The sequence below is a fragment of the Pygoscelis adeliae genome, unplaced genomic scaffold (genome assembly GCF_000699105.1).
Source record: "Pygoscelis adeliae isolate BGI_AS28 unplaced genomic scaffold, ASM69910v1 Scaffold14, whole genome shotgun sequence".
Taxonomy (NCBI): Eukaryota; Metazoa; Chordata; class Aves; order Sphenisciformes; family Spheniscidae; genus Pygoscelis; species Pygoscelis adeliae.
In genome coordinates, this window is record NW_008825109.1 from 15,234,777 (window position 1) to 15,245,096 (window position 10,320).

Below are 10,320 nucleotides of genomic sequence, written 5' to 3' on the forward strand. Positions count from 1 at the left end.
GAGTAGACCCCAGCACTGGGCGTCTGTGGAGCCAGTGTCCCTGAGACCCCCCGGCCGCCGCACCACCGCGGCCCTGGCTCCACCAATAAAGCTGGAATGATTGCATGAGGGGTGTGCGTGTCCCTGGTGTCCCTGTGCGCCGGCTGCGTGTCCCCTGGTGTCGTGTCCCATGGGTGGGCGTCCGTGCCTGCTGCGGGGGGGGTGTCCCACGGGTGCGTATGTCCAGGACCAGCACGCGTCTCCGGGGATGGAGATCATAGAATCATAGAATCATAGAATCATTAAAGGTTGGAAGAGACCTCCAAGATCATCGAGTCCAACCGTCAACCCAACAACACCATACCCACTAAACCATGTCCCTAAGCGCCTCATCTACCCGTCTTTTAAATACTTCCAGGGATGGTGACTCAACCACTTCCCTGGGCAGCCTGTTCCAATGTTTAACTACTCTTTCAGTAAAGAAATTTTTCCTTACATCCAATCTAAACCTCCCCTGGCGCAACTTGAGGCCATTTCCTCTCGTCCTTTCGCCAGTTACTTGGGAGAAGAGACCGACACCCACCTCGCTACAACCTCCTTTCAGGTAGTTGTAGAGAGCAATGAGGTCTCCCCTCAGCCTCCTTTTCTCCAGGCTAAACAACCCCAGCTCCCTCAGCCGCTCCTCATAAGGCTTGTTCTCCAGACCCCTCACCAGCCTCGTTGCCCTTCTCTGGACACGTTCCAACATCTCAACATCCTTCTTGTAGTGAGGGGCCCAAAACTGAACACAGTATTCGAGGTGCGGCCGCACCAGTGCTGAGTACAGGGGCACTATCACTTCCCTGCTCCTGCTGGCCACACTATTTCTGATACAGGCCAGGATGCCGTTGGCCTTCTTGGCCGCCTGGGCACACTGTCGGCTCATGTTCAGCCGGCTGTCGACCAACACCCCCAGGTCCTTTTCCGCCAGGCAGCTTTCCAGCCACTCTTCCCCAAGCCTGTAGCGCTGCATGGGGTTGTTGTGGCCAAAGTGCAGGACCCGGCACTTGGCCTTGTTGAAGCTCATACAGTTGGCCTGGGCCCATCGATCCAGCCTGTCCAGGTCCCTCTGCAGAGCCTTCCTACCCTCGAGCAGATCAACACTGCCGCCCAACTTGGTGTCGTCTGCAAACTTACTGAGGGTGCACTCGATCCCCTCATCCAGATCATTGATAAAGATATTAAACAGAACTGGCCCCAATACTGAGCCCTGGGGAACACCGCTCGTGACCGGCCGCCAACTGGATTGAACTCCATTTACCACAACTCTCTGGGCCCGGCCGTCCAGCCAGTTTTTGACCCAGCGCAGAGTACACCTGTCTAAGCCGTGAGCCGCCAGCTTCTCCAGGAGAATGCTGTGGGAGATGGTATCAAAGGCCTTACTGAAGTCCAGGTAGACCACATCCACAGCCTTTCCCTCAAACTAAATTCTACCCATTGATTCTTCCCTAGTCAACTTCTTGGCTACATATTTTTCTGTGCTACACTACCAAGATTTTCCTTGAGGATACCTACCAGGGGATGGTAGAGTTTTCCAGGTGCTTCCTGAATAGATGGATTATTGCAGTTGTAACAGCCTGTTTAACAATTATCTTCTCAGGAACAATATGAAAATGTGAGATATGAATTGGACAAGGATTTAACTAGGTCTTTACTATGGCACATAGCAGTCTGACTGCTCTCTAGAATATCACAGGTCCAGAAAATAGTCTGTTAAATATAAAAGTGATTGTTCATCTGTAACTCAGTTACCCTGTGTTTCCAGACTGCAGCTAATGAAGTTCCAGGATACAATTCCTGATCTGATGACAGGAATAGGGATGAAATATTTACATGGAAAGAGGTTTTGGTTTGGAAATATCAAATATATCTTGGCTATCCTTTGATCTGCCTTCTGAGAATAAAATTATATGCAAGTTAATTAGTACTTATATTGTTAATACTTCTGTAGCAGTGAGCAGCTATTTCCATATCATGGTCATACTGTTGAGAGCAGCACTGTGGAGAAGGACTTGGGGGTACTGGTGGATGAAAAGCTGGACATCAGCCAGCAATGTGCGCTCGCAGCCCAGAAGGCCAATCGTATCCTGGGCTGCATCCAAAGAAGCGTGGCCAGCAGGTCGAGGGAAGTGATTCTGCCCCTCTGCTCTGGTGAGACCCAACCTCGAGTGCTGTGTCCAGCTCTGGAGCCCTCAGCACAGGAACCTGGACCTGTTGGAGCGGATCCAGAGGAGGGCCGCGAAGATGATCAGAAAGATGGAACACCTCTCCTGTGAAGAAAGGCTGAGAGAGTTGGGGTTGTTCAGCCTGGAGAAGAGAAGGCTTCGGGGAGACCTTCTTGCAGCCTTTCAATACTTAAAGGAGGCTTATAGGAAAGATGGAGATAGACATTTTAGCAGGGCCTGTTGCGAGAGGACAAGGGAGAATGGATTTAAACTAAAAGGGGGTAGATTTAGACTAGATATAAGGAAGAAATTTTTTACGCTGAGGGTGGTGAAACACTGGCACAGGTTGCCCAGAGAGGTGGTGGACACCCCATCCCTGGAAACATTCAAGGTCAGGTTGGACGGGGCTCTGAGCAACCTGATCTAGTTGAAGATGTCCCTGCCCACGGCAGGGGGGTTGGACTAGATGAGCTTTAGAGGTCCCTTCCAACCCAAACTATTCTAGGATTCTATGATTATCAGCAAAAGCATAATGACAATACTCACTGCTCCATCTTCCTTACAATTCATTGTCCAATTAGCACAAAGTTTATTCATTTACTTACATGTGGGAGGCTAGCATTTGTTCCTAAAATGGGGGAAATATGACATAAAAACAAAGTTTCTTCTACCAGTGTGAGCAGAAGGGGCCAGATTCTTATCACATAAGGGTTTTTTACACTGTTCTGGCAGCTGGGATTGTCACAATCTCAGGAGATTAAAGTACACTTCTGCAATGTGTATACTAACATAAAGGCTGTTTACACTGCCAGAAAACTTCAAGCATAACTGGGCATCAAGTCAGATATTTATTATACTGGGTTAGGAAAGTTTACATCTATTCCCATGAAGAGCCCATTGTCTTATTATTTAGTCATAAACAAAATGCTCTTTTGAGATGCTAATCCATGAAGTTTGCAGAGTTAGGTAAGTAACCATGGATACAGGATGCTTTGAAGACTTCAAGGAATTGGGAACACGCTGTTAAATGTGTCTCGGTGGTGTTAGTCACTGATAATTAGTTCTGCCTTTTCTTTGCTGACTTTTGAGAGAAGGGATCTTGGTAATTAGTTATGTGCAATGTATGTCGTTAATATGATGAGACTAAGACTCTTGATAATTTTTAGGAAAGATGGATCAAAAGAGCCAATAGTGGAAATGAGAACAGAGGATGAAAGAATTACCAGTCATGAAGATGGGAGTCCAGTAAATGAGCCAAATGAGACAACTCCCCTCACAGAACCGGAGTAAGTAGCCTGACATTCCCCAGAGTTTCACACAAGCTCCTCCTGGCTGTGAGGACAGACTGGGCTTCCCGCGCTCTGAGAGGGAGATACAGAGCATCACCAGAATTGTGTGCTGTGGCAACGCAGTGTATAAGTGTGATTTATTTATTTATTTATTACAATAATTGATCCAATGGTACCCCACATACAACAGCTGAGGTTATCACTAGACATTTTTCTCTTCTTTCTGTGACCCAGAGTACAACCACATCTGGGTGTTATCCAGCCCTAGGATGGCAACACCATGATAGTGCCAATCCTGCAGCATATCTTTACACCACCACCTGTTTGGAGGTTAGCAAGTATCCAGGGAAATTTTTTGGCCCTCCCTGCTGCCCTGGCTCCCGAGGAGCTTCTCCTGTGCTCTTGGTGAAAACAGACTTTGTGTCAGGGCCGGGGGGCCTGCCCTGCCCTGGCCTGCCCTGGCCCTGCCTAGGGACCAGGAGCCCCACATCAGCTTCAGGCTTGTCAGCAGCCTGTGCTCAGCCTTGGCCCCGGTGGGACACAGACCGACCCCCTGCTGCTGCCCCCAGCTCTGCCCGCTGCATTCAGGGGCTGGAGGGTGAGGGCAAGGCTCTGCCTGCGCTCTGTGGCTCTCAGGCTGCACCTGAGCTTGCCCCTGATGCTCCCCTGCTGCTCGCGGCTAACCTCCAAACCCCATGGAGAACCACGGCCAGCAGAGGCAGGTCACAGCCCTTCCACCTTCTCTCCCAGCCCTGGCACCCGCAGACACCTCACCCCCCCAGCCCTCCTGACCCTGCAGTGGTGGCTGAGCAGGAGTACAAGGATTTTTTAAGTCGGGTGCAACTGATCTTTACCACCTACACAGCATTTATTAACCACTCTGCAGGAATAATCTCCTGACTCTCAGGAATGGCCTTAGTCACACACACATCCCCACACACACCCTGTATGTAGGGCACAATGATCCCATGCTCCAGAAATCCAGCTCCTCACAGGGTGGTCCGTTCCTGCTTTCATTCACAAAACTGAGAGCTTAGCTCAGTATTTAAGTCCACGTGGTATAATTGGATTAATAGCACTGAAGGGCAGCCACTTTGCTCCGTTCCCTCATGCCCCCTTCCTGTCCCTGTAAGCTGCTCTCAGCACAGAAACTGTAGTGGTTCTCGCCCAGGCTTGCAGGCTCCGGCTGCTTCCTGAGTCACGGGGACCAGCCTTGGGCTCAGGGATCCCGGGCACTGGCAGTCAGGTCTTCTCCTCCATTTTGCTGCTGCAGCCCCTAGAACAGTTTAAACTGGGTAGAGTACGTGGTGTTTGTACCTGAATAGCACTTTTCAATACCTGTGTGGAGGATAAGGTAACATTTGTGATAGGGCACAAGCAAGCTCATATTTTGCTAAGCTTATTATTACAATGAGAGCTTCTGATGTTTTTTTTTTTTCTTCTGAAAATTTAGTTTGAAGAGAAACTAATATTTCAACAAAGGTGATGACGGTACCATTCCTTCTATTGAGAGCCCACCTAGTGGTGTTAAAGGACATGAACTGATTGCTCAAGAGTTTCATTTCTGAGCCTCAAAAGTTGATTGATTTGAAATTACTAAAGAAAGCTCCAAGTTTCTTTGGTTTGAGCCCAAAGCTTTTCATGTGTGAAAATCTCCTACCTCATGAGATCTTAAAGCTGTCAGGGCTACGAAGACAATTCTGTAGTAAATATAGAAACTCACCTGTTGGTTATCTGATGGAATCACAGTTGTTTTTTAAAAGGAGAGGATGTTCTTATAAAACAGTCTTTTTATCTTTCTGAAAATTGCCTTCCTTGCCATTATCTAGAACTGCAAAAGCCAGAACCTTTAATAAGAAAAAAGCCTGTGTTATTGTCTGTCTTTGGCATTTGTAGTAAATGGGGTGTGTGTTAAGTAACTATACATTAAGCTATATACTTCTTTAAAGAACCTGTACCTGAAGACTTCAAACTTGTGGTAAATAAATAATTATGGAATTTGTTGAATGACTAGTGATATGTTTGCTCTTCATATTAGGCTTTATAATGAGGGGCACTGTAGAGAACCCACAGTTATCTAAGGAGTCAGGGGAACGTAGTTGTAAACATTGTACAAGTCCAGTGGGCCTTGGATATGTTAGTGGGTGAGGCACCAGAGCCACATTTTTTCATGCTTCAAGACTATTTGTAGCACCAGATCTTGCAAATACAAATGAGATGCACCTAGCAAGGGACTTGATACCAGGAAAGGTTAAGTTCTTCCTGCTTGTCCCAGTCATTAGAACAGCTGACAGGAGTGAAATATGAGAAAGTTAAAATAAAAAAAAGTTTTATTATCTTAGAGAAGGGGGAAAGAATCAGTCACTGGTGGCATGAAAAAATAACTAAATCATAGGAACAACTGATAAGGAGTTTGATGGGTATTATGTCCTTGGGAGAATAGGACTGCTAAGAGATATTAATAATGATGACAGTTTCCTTCTCGGTAATTTCTTCTCCCACAACCAATGGCAAAAGGTAGCAGTCCAAGGTACAGCTGGACAGAGGTCAGCTAAAGATTTGGCGCAGTGTCGCTTAGGAAACCAAAGATGAATAGAGCATCATGCAATCAGGACATGTGAAGGGACACTGGTGCTAAGGGAACATGGAAAGACCTTCTGCTCAGACACAGGTCATAACTGATGAAACAGAGAAGCAATATAAAGTATGGGTGGGATGCCACTAAAGGAAAGAAGGACGCAATAGGGTAGAAGTAAGTCTCTCAGTAGGAATAACACAAAAATGCATTGTCAACAACAGGTGCTATCAGCCATAAAGGCCCATGCTGGGCAGGGCGAGGATGACCAACAGGGATCTTGGAGGGAAGAGCTTAGCTTGCAGGAAGGAAAAGTTTCAAGGACATTCCAGGCAGGCAATGTTCATACAAGGTTGGATTCATTCTGACTAATTGTGGCTGTCTTCAATGTATACGAGATAAGTCTTCAGTTTAAATTAGATGAAATATTTGAATAATTAGCTGAATTATTTTGAATAATACCAAATTATACTCAGAACTTTAAATGCAATTTATGCATTTGTGGGAAATAATTAATAAAGAGGTGACTTCCTCTTACAATAATAGAGTATTTTCATTATATTGCTCAACATATTATTCGGCAGTCTATGTTTTACCTTATCTCAGATGATTCTTGTCAAAGCCGGGTTTGGGATCCATGTGTGACAGATGAGCACAGAGCACTTTTACCTGCAAGTCAACAAGTTTTAATAATGCTGGCAGGAAATCAATTTAAGCTGTGCATTTCATATTACATTTCTGTAATATGATTAAAATACCACACGCAATGTGGTACTATAATTACATCCCTAGTCTGACATTATTGTGTTTCGAGTATTGGTTGAGTTTTTCTTAGTATTAATGAAGCTGGGTGAATTCCCGTATCAAAATGGCTAGCAGCCATTTTCCTATAAAACAGGAAAGTAAATATTCTAGTTAAAGTTTTGTATGGGTAATATCAGCAGACTATTGCAGTTAGGCCACACGCAGTGCTAGAGGAAGTCAATATTATTAATGATTGATAACAGACAGCATCTGCTTAAAGCAAAAGAACCTTTTAAAGTTCTCTAGTGTTTTGGGTTTTTTTCTAAAAAGCTTTTATTATAAAATGCTTTAAGATTTGAAAGGATTAGTCTGTCCAGCTGAAAAATATAAAATTATTTTAAATAGATGTAGCTAAAGAAAAAATAGGTGTAGGAAAATTGGTGTAATTAGAACATTTAAACTTGATTTAGTTAATTAAAAGAGGAAAATTATTGAATCTGTTAATAAAGATTAAATATTAATTAATATTTGAAACAAATGGAGAGGAAAATTCCAAAATAACAAAGATGTTTTCATAGTCAAAGAGGATACTGTCTAACAATAACTGAACTGATAACTTCACATCATATATAAAAAAAAAAAAACCCACAAATTTTAAAGACAATAAGGGCAAAGAATTGTGGATGGACTTTTTGATGAGGAAAACCTGTAAAACATTTTATTTGTTTGTAGTTCTTTTTTTTTCCTTGCTTGCATTGAAAACAAGGCTAATTTTATCACATTGTTTGCATGAACATGGATTTCAGTAATATCTAGTATCTTTCAACAGGGTTCTAGCAAATCTTCCTATTTCAAATAATTTGAAATTATTTGTAACATGCTCTTAATCCACTTCTTCAAAACCAATTTATTTAAATTTCCACACAGTAAATTCTGTAAATTGCCCAGTTTTTACTTTGACTAAATATTTCCTCCCTTTTAGCACCATCTTTTGAGAAATTACTCTGCCTTTATATAAAACTAGACTAAATTAGGTCTTTCTTTTAATACTATTTAAGTGCTTTGCATTTAACACAGGTGCCTGCATACCTAAAATGCATCTCATGAGCTGCGCTTCCTCTGCCCCAGTGTTTTATCTTGTTTTAAAAATAGATTTGTGTTGATTCCGCTGTTTCCATTCTTTCAGGCATCGTGTTGTGGGCTGAAATCTGTTTCCTTTGGGTGTGCCTTGTGAAACAGACAATTACTAGGGACCTCCCTCTGTGCTCAAAGCCAGACAGCTGATATATATCCCACATATTTTACTGTAATAGAACAACTTAGTCTTCTCTTTGATTTCTCTCAGATATAGGTTGTGCTCGTTGTTTAACCTCTAGATAAACAGCAACTTTCTTAGTTCGTTTCAAACAGCCTAAATTTCATAAGACTGGGAATTTGGGTATTGCTTTGTTTTATTTGTTGTTATTAAACACTGTTATTACAAGACATTCCTAAGGGATTCCTCAGGCAGGTTTTGAACAGTATATTGCTCCTTGGGACATCAAAGCAATCACAGTGGAAGTTTACTGAAACATTTAACAGTTATTATTAATATATTTGACAGCTAACTACCGGCAGTAGGGAATCAATGATTTTCAAGACCTTTTTAAATGAAATCAGTGTTTTGTCTTTCCTGTAAAGTAAGGGTGGGGACTCTCTTTCCATTGGAATTAAGGATTATAAAACTATTCAGTTTTCACTACGTTAGTCTTAAAAGACCTATAAGTTATTAATGCAGCTAGATTGTGTGATCTAGCAAAAATAAATTGTAGAAGTTTCTAAATAATAAAATAACTTCCATTACGTCCTTGTGCTATAAGAAGTTCTTTCCTTTACCTATGTCTTGGCATAACCTCCAACGATAGATGTCGTCTCTCATATACAATTGAATTTACATTTAGAAACAGACATAAAAAAAGAGTATAATCTAGATTCATCAAAAGACTTGACTGTAAGTTTTTCACGGTATCCTAGGGTACACATACCTCTGTACTGTCTTGGGTCAAGTTATTTGGCATTCTATTGTTTCTTTTGTCTTATGGAAGAAACTGCATTTTGGGCAGCAACAAAGTTCTTATGTGCCATTTAGCTTTTTCTGGCTTTATAGAAATAGAAGGAGTTAATATGAATTTCTTTAAAAGCAAAGAACCTCAGTGCTCATAATAAAATAATTATACATTATTGACAATAAATTATGTTTTTAGAAACACTGTGAACTGTGTAAGCAATACATACGTTGTTGACTTAAACTCCAGATTATGTGTTATTTATGTGTTACCATGATTCCTCTTTTCTTCTGATAGGAAGCTGCCACTAAAGGAGGAAAATGGGAAAGAAGCTTTAAATCCAGAAACCATAGAAATCAAAGTTTCTAATGACATCATCCAGTCAAAAGAAGATGATAGCAAAGCATAATAAGATAAACTACAGCTGTCTGGATAATGCATTTGGATTGAAGTCACCCCGTGACCAAAACTTTACAGCTGACCATAATTTCTCGGGAAACTTAAGCTTGGAATAGTTAGTACATGTGTACATATGATGAAACAATTTCTGTCTACAGTTCCTTTCTATTTTTTTGTTAATGGTTTTAGTATGTAGTTTTGCTGACACCAAGTCCCATGATATAAATTTGAAAAATCTGCAGAATAAGAACTGTAATTTATTATATGACAAAGTATGTCTATTTAGAAGAATAGTTACAAAGCACCCCTAACCACAAAGAACACATCAGGTCTCTCCAGATCTTACAGTGCAAGCTACATACATAAAGTGCCATATACTACTGTATTTGTCTCCATTTATAATAAAACAAAAGTTTAGGTTGCCTTTAAAAAAAAAGAAAACCAGTCTCAGTATCATGTTTAAGACCTAGCACTGGCAGACACTCAGTAGTCATTCCAGCTGTGCTTATCACTTGAAGCAAACAAAAAAAAGACACTCTTCAACATAGAGCCAGCTCCACCTGCAGTTTCACCTGGGTTCTTTGGTAAAATAAAAAGTTGAATACCACAATGTACAGATTTAAATAAAATTAGCTAAATATTTTGTAGCAGTATGTTGGCCTCATCCTAACTACATAAGTGGGACTCTGAAAGGCTCCAGGATTTTCAGTGCTTCAGGTTTTCTGTACTAAAGTTTTGGAGGTCGCATATGAACTAAGATGCAGCAAAGGTGTGAAAAGAAAACTCTTTTTTGATCATAATCTTGGCTTCAAGTGAAACCTTACAATAAACACAAACTCAAATTGTTGGTCCCAACATAATTATATATATACAGTATTTGTTCTTCTTTTAGTTCTAACCATTTAGTCAAGGGATAGAACTGCATTTTGGTGTAGTAGATACATTTTCTCCCCAAATCAGTATATGAAATATTAAAAGTTGGCCTTATTAAAGTAGCACCTGTTCCTTTATGATTTCATACCCTTTGTCTTAACAAAAAAACCCTAAGAACAGATGGAAAGGAGGACTTTGGCTAAACAGTTAGG

General features: G+C 41.7%; 1 protein-coding gene across 1 annotated transcript in view; it reads left to right on the forward strand.

Moving 5' to 3' along the window:
* NCAM2 (neural cell adhesion molecule 2) overlaps positions 1 to 9,245 on the forward strand; it is a 156,073-nt gene extending 146,828 nt beyond the window's left edge. The window contains exons 17-18 of the mRNA XM_009327895.1: positions 3,350 to 3,469; positions 9,134 to 9,245. Coding sequence (XP_009326170.1) covers positions 3,350 to 3,469; positions 9,134 to 9,245 — 232 coding nt within the window. The remainder of the gene's footprint in view (positions 1 to 3,349; positions 3,470 to 9,133) is intronic.
* The last annotated feature ends 1,075 nt before the right edge of the window (positions 9,246 to 10,320 follow it).